General features: G+C 39.4%; 1 protein-coding gene across 2 annotated transcripts; it reads left to right on the top strand.

Annotated features, from left to right (window-relative positions):
- Positions 1 to 47: 47 nt before the first annotated feature.
- On the top strand, positions 48 to 19,991 carry acin1b (apoptotic chromatin condensation inducer 1b). Of its 2 annotated transcripts, none has more exons than XM_079636584.1 (17): positions 48 to 398; positions 1,356 to 1,421; positions 2,144 to 2,255; positions 2,641 to 2,714; positions 3,926 to 5,479; positions 5,773 to 5,825; positions 10,738 to 10,873; positions 13,279 to 13,324; positions 13,970 to 14,067; positions 14,332 to 14,487; positions 14,713 to 14,869; positions 14,959 to 15,104; positions 15,326 to 15,433; positions 17,283 to 17,390; positions 17,526 to 17,871; positions 17,958 to 18,055; positions 18,138 to 19,991. In XM_079636584.1, the coding sequence occupies exons 1-17, from the start codon at positions 261 to 263 to the stop codon at positions 18,486 to 18,488; spliced, it is 3,747 nt and encodes a 1,248-aa protein (XP_079492710.1). In that variant the 5' UTR covers positions 48 to 260; the 3' UTR covers positions 18,489 to 19,991. The 2 variants fall into 2 exon arrangements, with proteins under 2 accessions (XP_079492710.1, XP_079492709.1); XM_079636583.1 differs by having other exon boundaries at positions 13,940 to 14,067.
- The last annotated feature ends 12 nt before the right edge of the window (positions 19,992 to 20,003 follow it).

The following is a 20,003-nucleotide window of genomic DNA, read 5'->3' as shown; positions in this document are numbered from 1 at the left end:
ATACGCTTCTTGTAGTAACTTATGAAGGACACAGGGGTCACAACATTAAATGACTACCTTGCAATGTCAAACTGTTGTTGTATTGTAATATTCTGTATGCATATCACAAGGAACAGCTGAAAGTATCGTTTATGCCCGTTCTTTGTGTGTATGCACATGTTTTTATATTTGCCCGGCTCTCTCTTCCGGAGATCAGCGATCGGTGACGCGCAGTGTGCTCGTGCACGCTTCCAGAAGTTCGAACGCTCGGGTGAAGCAAAATGGCGGAAAGCGAGGATGTTACGTTAGACGGCAAACCGCTTCATTCGCTTCGTGTGGCGGATTTAAAAACCGCCCTGGAGCAAAGAGGACTCGCCAAAAGTGGACAGAAAAATGCACTTATTAAAAGGCTGAAAGGGGTGAGTTTGGTTAAAGCGCGGGCTTTTAATACCGTGCGCTTACTGTCAAGTTGAGCTGAAGACGAGACCCGACAGGCAGGCCAAGTATCGGTGCTTCGAGAGCGGGAATGTTTGTCGACCGCATATGGAGTTTTGATCGTTTACCGCTTCGCACAGCAGTTTTTTTGTTATAATTTTGCAGTTATAACACGTAACTTATATAATACATTCATACGGATGTTTTCTAAACAGTCTGGGTCATGACAAGCCGAGCTCTCGGAGTTGACATCGTGCCCGCGCGTCGTATGTTTGTAGTTGGGGGGCGCGCTTGTCAGTCTCGTGTGATGGATGCGCGTGGACACTTGCACAACATTTATAAACATGGCCATTTGTTTCTAGTTACTAGGTGAAAACAATAATGCTAAACGCGCTCATTAATTCAGTTTGGGCGATCCCCATGGGCTATTTCAATGTAAATCGCACAAGTAATTTGGTTTTAAATACAGCGTTTTAGGGGAGTATTTCACACTTCTTTACCTCGTTCAAAATCGCATTAACGTGAGAGATTTTTTTCTTTCAGTCCCTGTTTTCCATCGACAATTAGCGTAACGACCGGTAAACTGTCAGATTAACGGAGTCATCCGCTAAGTGTGTGCTAACGTAGTGAATAATTTGAACGGCTAATGCCACTCCCACCCGTAATATAAACACTTCATTCAGTTTTCCTAAACACTCGTTTGAATCAAGTCGCAAGCGATCATGTGGTGCTGGTCGGGTAAGTGCTATTTATGGGAGCTGTCGGAGATTTCTTCATATGAACACTATTAAATCGGGTTATATCTCAAGCAACGCGCTTGATCAGATTTAAGAACCTAAACAGAGCGTTTGACATTAATAAACTGTTTATTTGTTTATTGGGTGTGCCTGAAATATTTTCTATAGCCGATTTTAAATGTGCAATCTGCTGTGTTTGTGAAGGCTCTTATGTTGGAGAATCTCCAACGAACATCAACCCATCACATTGGTCTCCAGCCCAACTCTCAGGTAAGAATTATTTTTTCTCATTTCCATTATTGATATATTTGTCTAAACTATCAACATGAAATCTTTGCTGAAAACACAATGTACTACCTTCTTTCTGATTTATAGTTCATACTTTTTTGTAAGTTTTATTTACATGTACCTGTTTGCAGTGAAATATATTTTTAAAAAAATGTAAGTAAACATTAGAAAAACTTTAATACTGGTACTGATATTAATATGATATAATCAATAGGAACATTCTGGTCTGAAGCAACTTGGGTTTACTTGATTATCCATAAAGTTTTAAAGAAAAAAATAAATATATTGCAAGATATAGAGTGACCAGTGATCTTTACATTTTTGAAAGTAATCTATAAAAAAAAAAATCAAATTGATTTACATTAGTTGTTAGAATTTCTTCATAATAAATAACAACATATCCACCAAATTGCATATTTTTGTTTGGCCTCTTACTAAAATGTAGGTCTTTGAGTATAAGCTCCGTATTCTCACTATATATCATACATTTATGGACAATAAAAGCCTCATGCATCAAATAAACTGCTCCTTAAAAAACAACATTAACCCTGTAAAGCCTGATGTATTAAATAGCCTAATAGTCAGACAATTCTATGGAAGTATGTTGAGTAATAAAAAAATAAAAAAATCTGGAGCTTATTGGCTCCAGCAGTTGTAAATGAGATGACCTTGATTGGAGTGTGCTTTCTCTTTACGCATTTCAGATTGGGGAGGAGATGAGTCAGAACAGCTTTATAAAGCAGTACCTGGCAAAACAGCAGGAGCTCCTCCGACAGAGACTGGAGAGAGAAGCCCGGGAGGCCACCGAGGCAGATGGTAAGCAGACCCAAATGTACATATATACACACAGGTTATAACACTGACTTGACTACACCATCTGTGCAGGCATTCTCAACATACAGTGATGCATAATGTTTAAAGTCTCATACACTCATTTAGTATTTCCAGTGATGAGCCTGCCATGCTAATACTGATGCACCAGTGTTTGTCTGGGTGTACGTGAGTTAACTTGACTTCTCACACTTGCAGTGTGCTCTGAGGAAATACTAGGTGGTTTTCAGTGCCATTAAAAAGTCATACTCTTTGTTTGCTGCTTATTAGATAGAAGCTTATGCTCACATTTTATTTTCAGTTTGTAAGATACTTTTTCCCCCTCCTTCAATAAGCTAAATTCACAACCTTTTCAATGTGCTGCTTTCAGAGAAACAGAGTCCTGCTGGCCCTGAGGAGGATGACCACATGTCGAAGGGTAGCACTTCCTTTCTCCCAGAGAAGGTAAGAAGCTAGTCTTTGTATTAAAGTGCCTTAAATGTTTGCACAAAGTAAACCTTTATTTGGTTTAGTACATTTGTGCCTGCTATCAATTTATTTGATCAGCAAATACACAAACTGATTTTTTTTGTGGTATATAATTTGTATATAATTTACTAGGGCCAGATACTGGCTTAGATTTTTCAATTTGATTCGTAAGCTCTACATTTATGCATTTGGTAGATGCTTTTATCTGACTTACATTGCATTTCAAGGTACACATTTACATTCTTTTCAGTTCGATTCTAGTTATATTTCAGTTACAATGTCAAATGTCAGTTACACAGGCCTGTTTGAGTTCATTCTAACATTAATTTGAAATCATTTTATGACCACTATAGTGCAATTCATGCTTCTTTGGCTGTAACTCATCTTTTATGATCACTTTATTCACTATATACACAACCGTGTGTGTGAGAAATTGTATAGATTTATTCAGCAAGTATGCATTAAATTGATCAAAAAGACAATGTTACAAATCATTTCTATTGTAAATAAATGCTGGTTCTTTAAACTTCCTATTCATCAAATAATCCAGGAAAATATGTTTTCCACACAAATATATCGTTTTCAAATGTTTCCTGAGCACCAAGTCAGAGTATTAGAATGATTTGTGAAGGATCATCATGTGGCACTGGAGTAATGGCTGCTGAAAATTCATCTTGACCCTCACAGCAATAAATAACATTTTAATTTGTACAAATATTTCACAGTATTACTTTTTTCAAATAAACAGCCTTGTTAAGCATAAAAGAGAAAAAACATCTTAAGATAAACTCTTACCAACCCTAAACACAGTACTGTGTTTTGAACTGTACTGTATATTTGCATATTTTAAATTTTTTTCAAGTAATTTCAGTAGAGAGAGAAGTACAGCACAGAGAGCGGTCAGAATTAATAGCCCATACATACAGTCTTACATACTCGCGTTGTGCTTCCAATGATGAGCCTGCCATGCTAATACTGATGCACCAGAGTTTGACTTTGTCTCTCTGGGTGTAAGTGAGTTCACTGAATTTCTCACACTTGCAGTGTGCTCTGAGGAACTAGTTGGCAGCTTTCATTTACTGTCCAGCAATCTTATTTGTTTTGCTTATTATATTATTACTAATGCATAAATAATTACAAATTGGGCCTATTTATGTGTTTAATATTTAATTTACAATGTTTTCCAGCATCACATCGGAAGCATTCATCTGTCTGTAAACCAGGCGGGCGGAGGAGGGTTGCCGCAGGACCCCGGGTTAATGGGATCACACAGATTGGATACAGGCCCTGTTCCTGTGTCTCAAGAATCCCCTGACACTAAAGCTGGCAGGATCTGGCATCCTTCGTTCCTACCCGGCCACGAGGAGGTCGCAACACCCTCCCCTCCACGAGCAGTTGCCTCCTTGTCTGTGCGCGTGGTTGGACAACCAGAGCGTCAAGGCCTGCCAATCATGATGCCCCGTTCCCAAGAGAGAGAGGGAACAGCGCCGGTTGAAGCAGGTCCTGCCCATTCAGTGTTGCAGCTCAGCCGTTCTGCAGGGGCCGCAGCTTGTTCTCAAGTTGATAGCAATGATGATGACGAGGATGATGATGATGATGACAGTGGCGATGATGATGAATGGGGCTCTTCCTCACATGGGAAAAAGGACCTCCGGGCTCCTCCGGTACACCTTCCAGCTGCAGCTGCAGCCCCCCAAAGATCCCGTCGAAAGCTTCAGCCCCCACAACACATCCCTCCCCAGCCTCAACCAGTCCACCAGCCACCTCTGCAGCTCCGTCAACCCACTCCTCCCCCATCACCACCTCCAGAGCTATCTTTCCCGCTACCTGACACTCCCAAACAGAGCCCACATGACCAAGATGAGCCAGCCGGCATAGCAGAAGATGCTGCTCCAGGGGAAGGAATGGGCTCTCCTCCATCCCTCAAAAGACAGGAGTCCAGCTCCAGTTCTAGATCCAGCAGCCCAGAACCCCCATCCACACGGAGACCTGGTCCCCTTAGCCTGCTGGTCCGAAAAATGGAGTCTGAGGGTGTGTTTGGTGCACAGAAGGTAGGGATGGAGAAAGAAGGAGAAATGGAAGTTGAAGAGCAGGAGGGTGGTGAGCCAGCTGCACAAGATTCAGCTCAGCAGCTTCTCGGGTCAGAGGTGCCCATGTCAGTACCCACAATGACCCCTGCTCAACATGATGCTCAAGATTCTGAGTTGAAGAAAGGGAAAGATGAGGAAAAAAGAAGTGAGGATAAAGAAAATAAGAAAGTAGATGAGACCTCTGCACCATTCCGTTTGACATCACCCACAACTTTTCCAGCTAGGAGAAAACCCATTTTCTCAGAGGTCCCACCACCTGAGTCACTTAAGTCACCCTCCAAACCTCAGGTGTCAGTCCTCACCTCAGGGCCGAAGTGCTCTGAAGACATTGCTATGGAGATAGAGGCGTCTACAGCAATGGCTGAATCAAAGCATGAGGAGGTCAAACAAAAGAAGGTTCTGGAGAAAGAGGCACCTAAACAGTCACTTAGACCAGCAGAAACAAGTAAAAAGGCCCTAAAATCGCCACATGCTACCAAAGAAGGAGAAATAGATAAGACAAGAGAAAGTTCACTGAGAGAAAAATCTCCTGGACGACGCGCATCAACGTCAAGTCAGTCATCATCATCTGACACAGATTCAGAATCATCATCCTCTCGTTCTTCAAGCTCTCCCTCCAAGGAAAAGTCTAGCCCACCCAGCCGAAAGAAGGTGAGTAATTGTCCTATTTACACTTTAGATCTATGGTTTTTTATTTTGTTGGTTAATTCTGCCTTTGGTGTGTTTTGATGATGAGCCTGCCATGCTAATACTGATGCACCAGTCTGACTGTGTCTCTCTGGGTGTACATGAGTTCAGCACAACTTCTCACACTCATAGTGTGATCTGAAGACAAACACAAAGGAAATATAAAAAATGATAATCATAATTCAAATGATAAATAAAAAAGTACATAATGGAATGAATTCACTGTAAATATGATATTTGATGATATTGTCTTCTAGGATGAGAAAGAGAAAAGAGATGTTGAAGAAAAAAAGAAGGCTCAGTCTTTCAGGTCAGCAAAGTATTTCATTGACACACTACATTGCCTTGTACAGGTACAAAAACACAATGCAACAATTAATTATTTATTAATGAGCTTTAAACAGCAAACACAATAAAATGAAACCATTAAGATGCATTCTTAGGCACAATATAATTTTTTTTTTATCTTTCTGATCCTGCTGTGTCTCTTTTTTGAAGTACTTACAGAATGTAATGTTAAAATTACTTTTTTTGTTGTGTTTGTTTAATCCATCAAGAAAAATGTTCAGAAATGGTCAGACAGTGGGAAATCCTTGTCATTCAAGTTACAAGCATTCCTAATTGTCTTTCACATCTCATTGAAATATCTCATAACCATTGTCTTCCCTTTGACCTCTTTGGAATCGGAGAAATTTGTCCTAATGCAGGACCACCCACCATGTGTGAGCTCAGAAATGCATGAGCTCAAACTCTTCCGTCTGTTGTCATGCATAGTTTAGTGAGATTGCTCATTTGCTCTCATTCAGTGCTTTCCCACCAGGACATCCAGCAGATGGGAGTCCCTCTTGTCATTATTTACTTGCCCTCATGTTGTTTCAAACCTGTAAGATTTTGTTTCTTTGAAACACAAATAAATAATTTTTAAATGAAATTTGAGAGATTTCTGTCCCTCCATTGACAGTCTATGCAACCGACACTGTCACTTCAATAAGTTTATAAAGAGATCGTAAACCTATCCATATGAATTAGGGTGTTTAGTCCAAATAGACTCAATCGCTTTATATGATGAACAGATTGTATTTAGGCTTTTACTCTCATATAAACATTGATCAGTGAACCGTACGTTTAGTTTTACGATCTCTTTATGAACATTTTGAAGTGTCAAAGTGGTAGTTGCTTGGACTGTCATTGGAGGGGCAGAAAGCTCCCGGATTTCTTTAAAATATCCTCATTTGTGTTTCAAGCATGAACTAAAGTCTGACTTGTTTGGAATGACATGAGGGTGAGTAAATGGGTGAAGTTTCATTTTTGGGTGAACTAACCCTTAATGCAATATTGAGTAATGTGTTTGGATAATTTTAATAATGCTGTGAGATTTTATGAAGAAAATACTGAATAATGGTTATTGTGTGTAGTTTTGTAAGGAGTACTACAATAATGAATTCTGACAAATACGGTAATTAGAAATGAAACCAAAAACATCCTAATAAACTTCTCATGCTATATACACTAGAAATATTTTTAGATCCGGGGGGTTGTATTACAAGAGGTCTACAGTGACACTAGAAAGTTATAATTTTCTGTACTTCATCAAAAAGTGCTAAACTAAATAGAGAGAACCTGATAAAACAAATAAATGGAAATTTACAATGTATTGTGTATTAAGCAAAATGATCTGAGAGTGTAAAAGTATGTTGTGAACATTTGCTTTCAGTATCTAGTGCATCTCTTTTTTAGCAGCAGAATGGCAACCACACGTTTCCAGTGTGGATCAGTCCTGCACATCATCAGTTTGGAGGAAATTTAGCCAGTTCTTCTATACAACACTGCTTAACTCTGATGTTGTTGGACTTCCTTGCATGAATTACTTAAATATCTTCCTATTTTATCTAAACTGGAAATCTATTTTTACCCAATATGTTGGACCTAAAACCATTTAGAAATAGCTTTGCAACCTTTTCCAGCCAAGCAAGCATCAACTTTTTAAAAACAATACTCTTGGATCATTTTGGTCAATAAAAAAGTGGAAAATGCTAACATTTGTGTATTATTTGTTTAATTGGATTCTCTTTATCTAGTTGGATGAAAAATCTGACAACAACTAAAGTAAAATGTATGCATAAATAAATAAATCTTAAAGGGATAGTTCTCAAAAACAATCTACATTCTGTCATTCAATCTCATGTGGTTCAAAACCTGTATGATTTTCGTTCTTCTGTGGAACATTAAAGAATAAATGTCTGTATTTTCGGTTTGGTTACCAGCAGTCTTCAAAATATCATATTTTGAGCTCTGCAGAAGAAAGTAATACAGGTTTTGAACGACATGAGCCTGATTACTTTTTTTTTATACTATCCCTAAGGGTTCACAAACGTAATCTTTCTGTTCATTGGGTAGAAACGTAATATACAGCCTTATCCACATAAAGAAATGTTTAATGGTCTTTCAAGCAGTAGTTATTTTTACTGTTTTTATGTGAAATGTAAGGGCGGTTGTATTTTTATTCAGGCGTTCTATGTAACAGCCTATCAACCGGCGTGGCCTTGGAGGGGGGGTCCTGCTTGTACTCCTCACACTTTCCCCCAGCGCTGCTTAATATGGCTGCTCTGTGAGCGCCGCCGTGACTATACCGACGCATTGCACAAGAGAGAGAAAAAAACACAGCTTTGCAGCGCGTCCGCTTCTCACATTTCTTCCTACGCATCCGTGACCGGCAGAACCGGTATAGAATCGGTCGTCGCGGTCCCGGTTACAGCCTGACATTATGCTGTCGGACGGCAACAAAAACGGGTAAGGGTTGAGACGAGAGTGGGAGAGGTGGTTTCTAGAAATACCCTACGGCGCTAGGTTGCCACATCGTTGAGGTGATAGATATTTATATTATGGTCATAATCGATCGAGCGATTGTGTTTGTACGGTGGTCCCTGTACTATATTTAGTTAATGTAAAACGAAACATCGTTTTATCTTTAGTGCTGTCCCGAAATGCGGGCTTGGCTGTGTTTTAAAACCAGTGAGCTGCCTACCAATATAGCATTTTTGACGTCGTCATGATCGAATTGAATTAGATGCCGCATATGATGTCCAAAAATGCTTATATGGCATCTCATTGGGGTTTTAAACGCAGACGTTTTCGTCATGATGTTGGGGGAAGGGGTTCTTGTTCAGGCACTTGGGTTCCTTAAAGGATGTGGGCAATTCTCTGGCATTTCTAATCACGAGAGATCCATGTAGTGTTTAATTAGTAATGGAGATACCCGTGTCCACGATGGCCTGTATGAAAAGAATTTCAGCATCTCATGTTATGAATAAAACAATGTTAACTCGGCTTGCATTTCACTCAAATCCATTTAACAGCGTAGCTATTTATGTAAGCAATTAGGTGTAGTGTAAGTTGCTTGATATTGTGGTAAGGAAACACTAAGAATCATCCATAGTTAAAATTCTTCTGCCTAAAGTTAAGTAATCCAAATATTACCTTATAGATCTGTGTATTGGGTTTCAACTATTTAGCTTGAAGGAAAGCAAATCCTAAGCATGGTGTTCATATGCTAGTTATTGAAAGTCCTCAGGAGGAAAAGGGATGCACTCTAGTAGTGACCAATTCTGTAAATTAATATTATTTTTAGTCAGTCTGAATTGATTATTATTCGTTAACTGTTACTCTGCACGGAAAATGAACTCTGGGGCCACTGTAGTTCCGTTTGAGGCGGTCTTTCAGGTTTTCCTCTTGGTCCTTGCCAGTTTTGCATTCATGTGTAAATGCTAAGTATTCTAAGCGCTTGGCTTTTTTGTCCACGGGGGATCTAGCTACCCGTCCCCCTTCTCCTCAGCATGTGTTGACTGCTTTAATACAAAGGGAAAGGGTTGTGCTCAGAGAACCCAGAGGCAGTTTTTCCCTCCTCGGAGCAAATGGCATCAGGGCTGTGTTGTCTCTGGAGACCACGGTGCCAAGGTGTGCTGCACAGGTGTATGTTTATGTGTGTGAGAGAGGGATTGGTTATCTATAGAACAATGAATGCGATTGAATCCCCTGTAGGAATTGGAATGTCAGGAGTCGGTTAATCTGTTCCCCTGCTAGTGTTTTGTTTGCCAAGGTTTAAATTTGTTATATCAAAAGTGTTGCATACGAAACAGTCAAATCTGAACACTGTCGTATGTGCTTAAACTGTTTTATTGTTCTGAGAGCTAATGGCGGCACATGAATGTCATCAGAACAGAAGTACACTATTCAAAAGTTTGAGGCTGGTAAGATTTTTTAAATGTTATTGAGAGAAGTCTCTTATGCACACAAAGGCATTATATTAAAAATGCAGTAATACAGGAATAAATAATACTGTGGAATATATATATTTTTTTTTAAACGATTTTCTTATTTATTCATTTAAAATAAAATGTAATTTATTCCTGTGATGCGAAGCTGAATTTTCAGCATCATTACTCCATTCTTCAGTGTCACAATATTTTTCAGAAATCTTTCTAATATGGTGATTTGCTGCTCAGTAAAACGTAGTGCTGCTTGGTATTTTTGTGGAAACCGTGATGCCCCTCAGTAATGATTTTGATAAAGCCCTGGGAAGTTTTCATGAGAGAAAGTGCACTTATGTGGTGGAAAGTTCAAGGGCAACATAGCAGAATATTTGTAACCTCACAACAGTTCACTTGATTTTTATTAGAACTTATTAGAACTATTAACAAGGTGAGTGGACCGTGTATGCAAACATTACAATTTGAATGCGTCAATGACAGTTATAAATGTACTGAGATTTGTTTGCATCGTATTACATACTAGTGGTTTCATGAATCAGATTTTTTTTATCAGACTCACCGCTGCACGCATGTTACACCAAGTATACTTAAATGTATCTTCCCTTTAATTCGTCTGTTTGCAGTTGTATTTCCTCTCTAGCTGTACAACAATTCTCATAATTCACACCAATTTAATTTGTGTATTTATTTAAATGTGTATACAGGCCTTGGTTAATGACAATATGGAAGTGTTGTAGGCCTATTGGTTTTTCCCTCCCAATGTTTGCAAGTTTTCTGACTGTGGTTGAAAGATATCTTGTTGTATGTATGTATGTGTGTAATGCTGGATGTGAGAGTCATTTAACCAGGCAGTTATTTATAGGTGGAGTGACCCAGATCAAGCAGCCTCAGCCCCCTTACCCCTTACTCTCTTTCTGTCTCTCTTTCTCTTGTTCACTGACTCTTTTTCTCTAGGGAGGTAAAACAGGAAGCTCTCTCTGAGCCTGCAGGCCAAGTTGCTATGGAGCTGGAGGGCCGCTCGCATTCAGAGAGTGCTATGCAACAGTCTGACCAACAGGGGGCAGAATCAAGCGACTCCCACCCCGAGGAGGTAAGAAGGCCCACAGAACGAAGACCCAGGGGGGACTATAACCCTGAAACATGACAAGGGGATAACTGAAGTTTGTGAGGCAGTTCTAGCTGAAACATTTGAAGTCAAAGTGATCTCAAATATTCATCTTTATTCAGATTCAGTTCAGGATTGGATATTAGACTACCGTTACCATTGTTTCATTTAACTCAGTAACAGCAGCTGTAGCAATGTCTGGGGGATGTGGATGGCTAATAATGTGTGAAATTAGAAACAGTAGGTCATTGCGTGTGTGTGAGAGGGAATGAATCAGTGCTAATTTTAGATGGGCATTTTACATTTTTGTATTAAATAGAAATCTTTTTGTAGATTAAGTTAAGATGGGTTGGAGTGGTCAACTAGTTGTCCATTGACCAGATAGTTGATTGAGGTCAGCTATTTTTTAAAATGTATTTTACTGTCAATATTTTTAGAAGTGGTGCTTTAGAGAAGTTAAGAGATGTTTTTTGCCATCTCCATCTGATAATCCTTTTTTAAATTTTTTTTATCTATATATGAAACAATCCCCTTTTTCATATATTGTGCCATAAGTGTCTATGTAAATAGTGCAGAGTGTGTATTTGAGTTGTAGGGAGCAGATGATAGACCCTGGTAACATGTAGTTAGAGATGTAGGCTCTGTCTTCTCTCCTCCCTTTTTTTCCTGCTATTTCTATCTCTCTGCCACTCTTATGCTCTTGTTCCCTTTCTCTTTTTATCTCTGGATCTGGTAGTATGACTGTTTTGTGGTTTAAAATCCCATTGATTGCTTTGTTGTGAAGGTGCCCTCCCCTCTTCCATTGCTCATACTGGTACCTGCATACTGCCACCACCTCTTCTCCTCTACCACCTCCATCACCTGCCCCGCTATGCCCAAGCGTCTCGGCTGTACCTGAGCTAGGCCCCCAGAGTCACCACTGCACACTTAGCCTGCCGGAACCTGCCGGATCATTGGCCACTACCTCGTCATACAAAACTGATGTGGCCTCCTGATGGAACTGCTTAAGACAAGCCAAAATAGCTGCTGAGAGGGAGGCGTCAGTCGTATTTGTGGGAAACAAAGAATGCTGCTCACCAACAAAGACATTTTTCAAAGTGTGAATGCTAACCAAACACAAACATCAGATGGACTTCTGTCATCATGATGGGAACAGTCTTGACGCCTCCTGCTATTTTCGCTCACACTTTAGTACTTGAATGAACTGATATCTGCACAGACTCTACACAAACACCTGCTGCTTCTCACATGCCTGTGGACTGATCTCAGAGTCGAGCAGCCTGAGATAATGAAGCGATGCTTATGGACTAATCACTGGATTTACTACCAACAATTTTTCCTGTCAGTATTCAGTTTGTCAACAGCTATGCTGCACTGATACAAATGGACTTGCTGGGATATTTCAAAGAACTTTATGCTCCAGTCTGACAAAAATAACATTCCCAGAAAATGGGATCTCAGATGAACTTGTGGACAGCATGAGACCCTTTGCAAAACGTTGAAAAAGGAAACCATCTTTACCAATGTGTCACAGGTGTTTTCGTGGCACACAATGTATACAAAGGACTTTCAGTTTATGAAGATGAGAAAATGCTGTGACAGATTGCTACCAGAATTTTGGCTTGTCAAACTTCATGTGATTCTCGTTGGTTTGTAATAAGGATGCTATCACCACAGCCAGTGAGGACACCGGGAGTTTTTTGCCATACTTCCGTTGCTTCCTGAACACTTGACAACTTAAAAGACTTTCAAAGACCATTTGGATAACAAATCCCACCACGAGAAAAAAAAAAAAACAGCCATTGAAACAAAAAGTGCAGTTCCTGTCAGCCGGCCAATCAGCACACTCAATTGTGATCGTATCTCGCCCTCACTTCTCAGCCTCCTCTGATTGGACCTTTGTTGCCTAGATACAGTGTCACACTGCTGTGCGGTTGGGCCATAGCCAAGCCAGAGAGGAATCAGGTGTCAATGGTACCAGGAAAACCCTTTCTCCCAAGATGTATTTGTTTTTAAATAACTTAAAGTGGAAAGAAGGTTTTTGGCTTTGTTAATGATGAGGTTAGAGGGTGTTGGTAATCCTGTAGTTTACAGCACATATGGGAAAGTAGGGAAATTTAATCAAGCATTTGTTAGCTAAAGTTATGTTAAAGTAAAAATAAAGCTATAGCAATGTAGGGGACTTTTAAATCCAGAAACAGTTTATAATAATGGTGGAATTCTCAAAGCAACTGTACGTTATTGGTGTAACTGATAGCTGTGCATCTGTTCTCCCCCCTCTCCTTTCTCTCATTCCCCTCTTTTTCCCAATGTCTCTTTTGTCTGTTGTGTCTGTCTCTTCCTCCACACATCCACTGGGATCTTGTTTCTCCTCCTCTATTTAATTTCAGAGCTCCACTGCAAAATCGTTTGCTGCCCGAAAGATCTCCCTGAGCAGTAAGTGTCTTCAAAATGTTCCTTTCTCTTACCCCTTGTCTACTGACAGGTTGCTGCAGCCCATTCTGTGCATTTCTCTCCTAAGAAAAGTAATAATTGCCACTGCACTGCCTTTTTAAACCTCCTGATCTAGAACCTTAACCAGTAACAGGGTTGGGATGCTGTCCTCACCAAGTACAGTTTTTAAAACCACAACTCTGGCTAGAGTGATGCAAAATAAATTACATTGCACCAAAAATCGATCTGACACATGATGTTGCTGTCCACTTTGAAAGCAGTGCATTGCAGTGCATCGTTGAAATAAACCCTGTTCCAATTGTTGATCTGCAAAATTAACAACTTTTTTTATTCTGAAATGTTTCTATGTTCAAATAACTGAATTGTTAGCCAAATTGATTGCCATAATTACATCTGTTAAATGTTCATTTAACTTCTGTATATTACATTAAAGCCTGTTCTTACATGCTTAAAGAAGCTAAGAAGTCAATTGCAGTACTATTCAAGTGAAAAGAGGGATTACATGGTCAATTAGGAATTGTTTCGCTATGCTCCTTACAAGTAATTTACAGCTGGATCTGGTTGTGCAGTTTTGTGATTAATTTTTCTTGGCACTAGGTAAAACTGAGATTGCATCATCTGAGTCAGAGCCTGTGGGCGGAGCCAGCAGGAAGAGAAGGTGGGGATCTAGTACAGCAGTTACTGCCAAAAAGCCGTCAATCAGCATCACCACTGAATCGCTGAAGGTAAATAATCCAAGATCACTCCCACATGACCTTAGCAGATACGTGATGAATCACTACCTGTTTTTGACAGACTTGCCGGTTAAATAAAGTCAACGTTATAGGTTCAATGTTGTGGTATTCTCAAGTTGTATTTGATGAAAAGCTTGAATATATAGACCATGTATAGTTCGGACAAAATTTAACTGAATATGATTATCAGTTCTGTGCTTTAATAGTACTGCATGAACGTATTTTTACGTGACTTAAAAATGGTCATCTTTACAGACACTGATTCCAGACATCAAGCCCCTACAGGAGGCGGTGGTCGAACTGCACCCAGATGAGAGCCGTCTCTCTGTGGATGAGGATTCATCCGGGCCTCGCGAGCGAGAGGAACCAGAAGAGGATCAGGGTCTCAAGATCAGACGCACAGTGACACAGGTGAGCACAGGCTTGTGACGGGTAGCTGACCAAACAAATGTTAAGGTTTGATTTAGTAAGAATGTATACTAGCACAATACAGCAGAATTAACTTTAGTCATTTTAATGCGACAAGTGACTTTAGGAGTGAATCTTTTTATATGAAAGCATTTCGTCATCTTTAAAAGTTCATGTTTTGTCCCTGTCAAATGTTCCGTGAACATTTTTCTTTAAACTTTGGTTCAGATTGTTCCATCTGATGGACATGAGAATGGGCAGAAAGAAATGGATGAGGATGATGATGAAGAAGAGCCGAAATGGACAGGAGAGAAGGAAATACATGGGAAACAGGAGAGCTCCCCTGATGCTAGCATAGAAACACAGGAAGGTGATTCCAAGAAAGGTAATTCCTTAATTTGCTACTGTTATTCCCACATATCCTTGTTTTTTTTTTTACAAGCAAGATTATAATTGTTTTTATTTTCCTCTCAGTCACTCCCAATGATTCTTTGGTGCGGCGCTCCATCAGTCAGCAGAAATCAGGAGTGTCCATAACTATTGACGACCCCATAAGGACAGGTCGCCAGCTGTCTCCTCCTCGTGGGAAAACCTCCAAAATCATACACGTATGCAACCTGGTAAGCACCAGATGACGTTGTTCATTTCACTGCTTAGTGTCTCACTGTAATGTAGGGATGTCTCAAATAAAATATTTTAAGAGTATGTGAACAGGGCCACTAAAAGCTTTAACTCTTATGAGGAACATTATACTTCAGGGTCAGATTTCTTTTGTGTTATGGTGGAGACACTAAAAGTTTTGCTGATCTTTTGACCCCTGCTCTGAACTGTTTCTCTCTAGGTGCGACCTTTCACCTTAGGGCAGCTGAAGGAGTTGTTAAATCGGACTGGTACATTGGTGGAGGAGGGTTTCTGGATTGATAAGATCAAATCTCACTGCTATGTCACCGTAAGATTACTATCTATTATTATCTAAGCTTATTATTATTATTACACTACCGTTCAAAATATATTTTTTGGACATCCAAGATTAAATTATAAAGATTTAAATTTTGAAAAAAAAATTTTTTTCAAATAAATGCTTTTCTTTATTCATCAAAGAATACAAAAAATACACTGGTTTCAACAAAAATAATAAGTTTGTAACATTGATAATAAAAAATAAATATTTCTTGAACACCAAATCAGCATATTAGAATAATATCTGAAGGATCATGTGACACTGAAGACTGGAGTAAAATTCATCTGTGCATCACAGGTAGGGGTGTGCGATATTACGATTTTTGATCGTGGACGATTAAAATGTCTCCACGATCTGCTTTTGAAGAAATATCGTAGGATCGTCCATTTTATCAGTTTGCATTTCTGGCGCCTCCGTCTCAACATACTGTACAGCGCGACGTATATCCACATGAAATGCAGAGGAACGGGACACTGTAGTTCATAAAAAATGAATTATTTGCATGTGCTTTAAAGCCTTGGCGGTTAAACATGTCATTCGCTGCTGATGCGCTGTTCTAACGGGCGCTTTTCTGAGCGCAATAGACCCGACGCGCGCACATGCACTAAAAGCCTGTCTAACAGCGCCCGTTACTGAACTAAGTTATCTTATTGCGCTAATACTGTCAAATACACACAAGGTTTACATAAACAAAGTTGGTTATGTCTAAAGTGAAAGAACAATAGAAAAAATGAAGAAAAAATCTGCCTTGTCAAATGCGTGTAGACTCGTTGCGCGCAGATCTTAAAGTGACAGTAGCCCTAATAGTAAACATGCTGCCGCTTGTCCTTAAAGGGACAGTTACCCAAAAATAAAAATTCTGTCATTATTTACTCACTCTCTAATGTTGTTCCAAACCTGTATTCATTTATTTCTTGTGCTGAACACAAAAGAAGATATTTTGAGGAGTGTGGCTAACGGTTGCTGGTCCCCATTAATTACCATAGTAGGAAAAAACTATTATGGAAGTCACTGGGGTACATCAACTGTTTGTTTACCCACATTCCTCCAAATAACTTTTATTTTCAACAGAAGAGGGAGACTTATTCGGGTTTAAAGCGGCTTGAGAGAATTTAAATTTTTGGGAGAACTATCCCTGTTAATAAAACCACAAAATACAAAGAGCATCTCACTCACTCTTGACTGAGAACTTTAATAGTAGCTTTAATAAGAATCAATGTAAAATGTATATAGTGAAGTCGATGTTGTGTTTTATTTTCATATTTGTTAATTTAATTACTTTCTTCAATGCTGTTAAATACACCTGTAGCTGAAAAAATAAAGCACTGTTTTTTATTTGTATATTAAGTTGTGTATGTGTATCTTTGTTCTTAATTTTTAATAACAAAGACAATGACAAATATTTTTTATCTTCGCCACTTTGGAACATTAAAATAGGGACATTAGTTTGGCTGTGATGCTCAGTCACTTGCAAAATAGTAAAACCAACATGAAAAGGAATCGTGATAAAATCGTGAATCGTGATTTTCCTGAAAAAAATCGTGATATGATATTTTTGCCATATCGCCCACCCCTAATCACAGGAATAAACTACATTCTCAAATATATTAAATGGAAAAGTTATTTTAATATGTAATATTTCACAATATTACATACAATATATATATATTTTTAAATAAATAAATCCTTAGTGAGCATAATGGACAAAATCATAAAAAAAATCTTACTGACACCAAACTTTTGAACGGTAGTGGATTTGTTTTATTCTGTATTGTTTATTTTTGCCCCCTGATGCATTAGTTTATTTTAACCTTCCTTCTATCATGTTCTATCTCAGTACTCCACTATAGAGGAAGCGGCGGCCACTCGAGAAGCACTGCATGGTGTGAAATGGCCTGCGAGTAATCCCAAAGTACTGCGGGTGGATTTTTGCGAGCAGGATGAGGTCGGAACAGTTTAGCACAATTTGCTTCTCTTGCTTTTATTGCTGTCACCATTCTCTTGTCATAATTTAGTCATTCTCATGTTATTAATCAAACTTTGTATGCTTCTCATTTTGTGATTTTTCTTCTGTGTCCAGTTGGACTTCCATAAAGGTATCGTGTCCAGTGACCGTGTAGGTCATGACCCTCAAGCCTCAGGCCGCCCTGCCGCACATCCGCCACTCCCACCTCCAAACCACGAAAAAGAGAAGGACCGAGAAAGAGAGCGAGACGGAGGGGCAACAGCTGTGAGAGACCAGTGGGCTGAGAGAGAAAGAGCGATGGAGAGGAGAGAGAGGACTCGTTCTGAGCGGGAGTGGGACCGGGATAAAGTGAAGGATTTCGGTAAGGAAGACCGCATCGACAAAACGAGAAGGTCTCGATCACGGGACCGAAGACGCAGAGAGAGAGGCAAGAGCAAAGAGAAGAGAGTGGAAAAGAAAGGTGAGGGGAAACTAAATCTGATCAAATGTTTAATGATCTCATCTCCCCCTCCCCTGACTTGATTTGACATCGTCTCCATTTTCCAGATAAACCAGAAGAACCTCCTGTAAAACTCCTTGATGACCTGTTCCACAAAACTAAAGCAGCTCCCTGTATATACTGGTTACCCCTCACAGATGAACAGGTCAGCATGACTCCCTCTAGTCACATACAACCCTCAACTTCCATCCCCCCCCTCCTCAATTTAAGTCTTTGCTTTTTTCCAGGCAACACAGAGAGCTCTGGAGCGTGCTGAGCGCAAAAAGGAGCGAGAGAAGAGGAGGCAGGAACTCCAGGAGGAAGAGGACAAAAAACGAGAAGAATGGAGGGGGAGAGCAAAAGGCCGTGACAGAGAGGGAGGGAACACAGGAGGAGGAGGAGGAGCAGCAGGAGCAGGTGTTGTGAGACGTTCAACTGAGGGAGAGAGAGACAGAGGCAAGGAAAGAGAGAAAGAAAAAGGCAGAGAGGGAGAACAGAGAAGAGATGGCCACAGAGGCCGCGGTAGCGAGTCCAAACCTGCAGGGGGCAGCAGACGCTCACAGAGCCGTAGCAGCACCTCCAGAGACAGACGCCACTGAGTCGTACAAGTGTGTTTGAGCGAGTGGATAAGTGTGAGAGGGATTTGTAAGATCAGAGTCATCAGCATGATGACAGGCTCTAAGGACGATAAATGCCGGTCTTTTTCATTCAAAGGGATAGTCCAGACAAAAATGAAAGTGTTGTCATTTACTCACCCTCACGCTCTTCCAAACCTGTATGACTTTCCTCTGCAGAAAAGATGATATTTTAAATGTTTCTGCTGTTTTTGTCTATCCAATAGAGTCAAAAAAATTTGAACCAACCCCACTGACTTTTATTGTATGGACAAAATTTAGTTTTTTTTACTTTGAGATTCAAAATATTTCTTGTTCTGTTCCACACACAGGTTTGGAACGACATTGATGGTCCGCAAATAACTGAATTTTCATTTTAAGTGAACTGTTCCTTTAACATTTCAGTCACTCAAAAAAAAAAAAAAATTCAACTTTTTTTTGTCTTCCCAAAAATCTCAAATGAATCAGTACTAATAAAGGGTCTGGTGCATGTTGTTTATTTTTAAAACTAATTAGGCTTGTGTATGTGTTTGTGTATCAGTGTGCTGTTTAAAGCTCACAAACACCAAAGTCAAGAGACTATCAATCATATTTTCCTTCTCTCCACCCCGCAGTCCTCGCTTGTATTTTTATTTATAGTTTAACTAGAGCCACTTTTGGATAGAAGGTAATTAAATCAGTGCATAATTATGGGACTTAAGATACTGTATCCAGATTCAATTAATATATTTCCAAATGGATGGTATAAAAAGTCCCCTGTCCAGATGTTTCAGCCACTATTATGAGTTCACAGGGCCAGTCCTGCTGTCGACGCTGATCTCACATAAGATCTGATTTATTAAAGTAACTACTACTGATGTCCAATCCTACGAACCACACTGTAGATTCATTTGTTAGATTCTCATATCCACCTTCGTCTGTTCTCTTCTTGCCCTGGTCTTATGAAGTTGTGTACTGTTCATCTCTGAATCAGACAAGGTATAAATGTAACCTTTGTAGAGAAGATAGCAAGAGGCCTTTTAATATTATTTTAATGTTTTAGTTTTGAAGATGAATTGCAAAATATTCTCTTTTTGGATTATTTTCTTTATGAATGTGCAGAATGTACAAAGAATAATAAAAAATGGAAGGAATTTTTTTTTTTTTTTGCTTTTTTGGTGTGTATTTGAGCTTTTTTTATTGATGCCAAGAATAATTGTGGCAATAACCAGCAGCAGTTGGGAGAGGATTGCTAAAGTCAGCAGTGACATTTACAGGTCTAGGTGTGGAAAAGATATTTTCTAGAAATGATGTTCAGATATTTTCATTACAGCTTGTCAACTGATTTTTCCAGACTTCAGAAATCCATTCTGTAGCAAATTAGTTTTTTTTCTAGTTTTGCTCTAAAATATTGTTCCTATATAACATTGTAAATATTGTTGCCTATATATTGTTCTTTTGAGTGTTTTCACAGGCTTAAAATTGAATACAAAACGGTGTGAAACGTCAGTCTTTTGAGTC

This window comes from Phoxinus phoxinus (assembly GCF_949152265.1).
Source record: "Phoxinus phoxinus genome assembly, chromosome: 2".
Lineage (NCBI taxonomy): Eukaryota > Metazoa > Chordata > Actinopteri > Cypriniformes > Leuciscidae > Phoxinus > Phoxinus phoxinus.
This window is presented reverse-complemented; position numbering and strand designations above follow the sequence as displayed.

What these genes read in the sequence shown, in the direction of transcription:
- acin1b (XM_079636583.1), top strand. Translation starts at nt 261, where the DNA reads ATGGCGGAAAGCGAGGATGTTACGTTAGACGGCAAACCGCTTCATTCG. An exon ending in AAGAAGGCTCAGTCTTTCAG is followed by an intron (nt 5,826 to 10,737) that starts GTCAGCAAAGTA and finishes CTTTTTCTCTAG; the next exon opens with GGAGGTAAAACAGGAAGCTC. An exon ending in ATTTTTGCGAGCAGGATGAG is followed by an intron (nt 17,391 to 17,525) that starts GTCGGAACAGTT and finishes TTCTGTGTCCAG; the next exon opens with TTGGACTTCCATAAAGGTAT.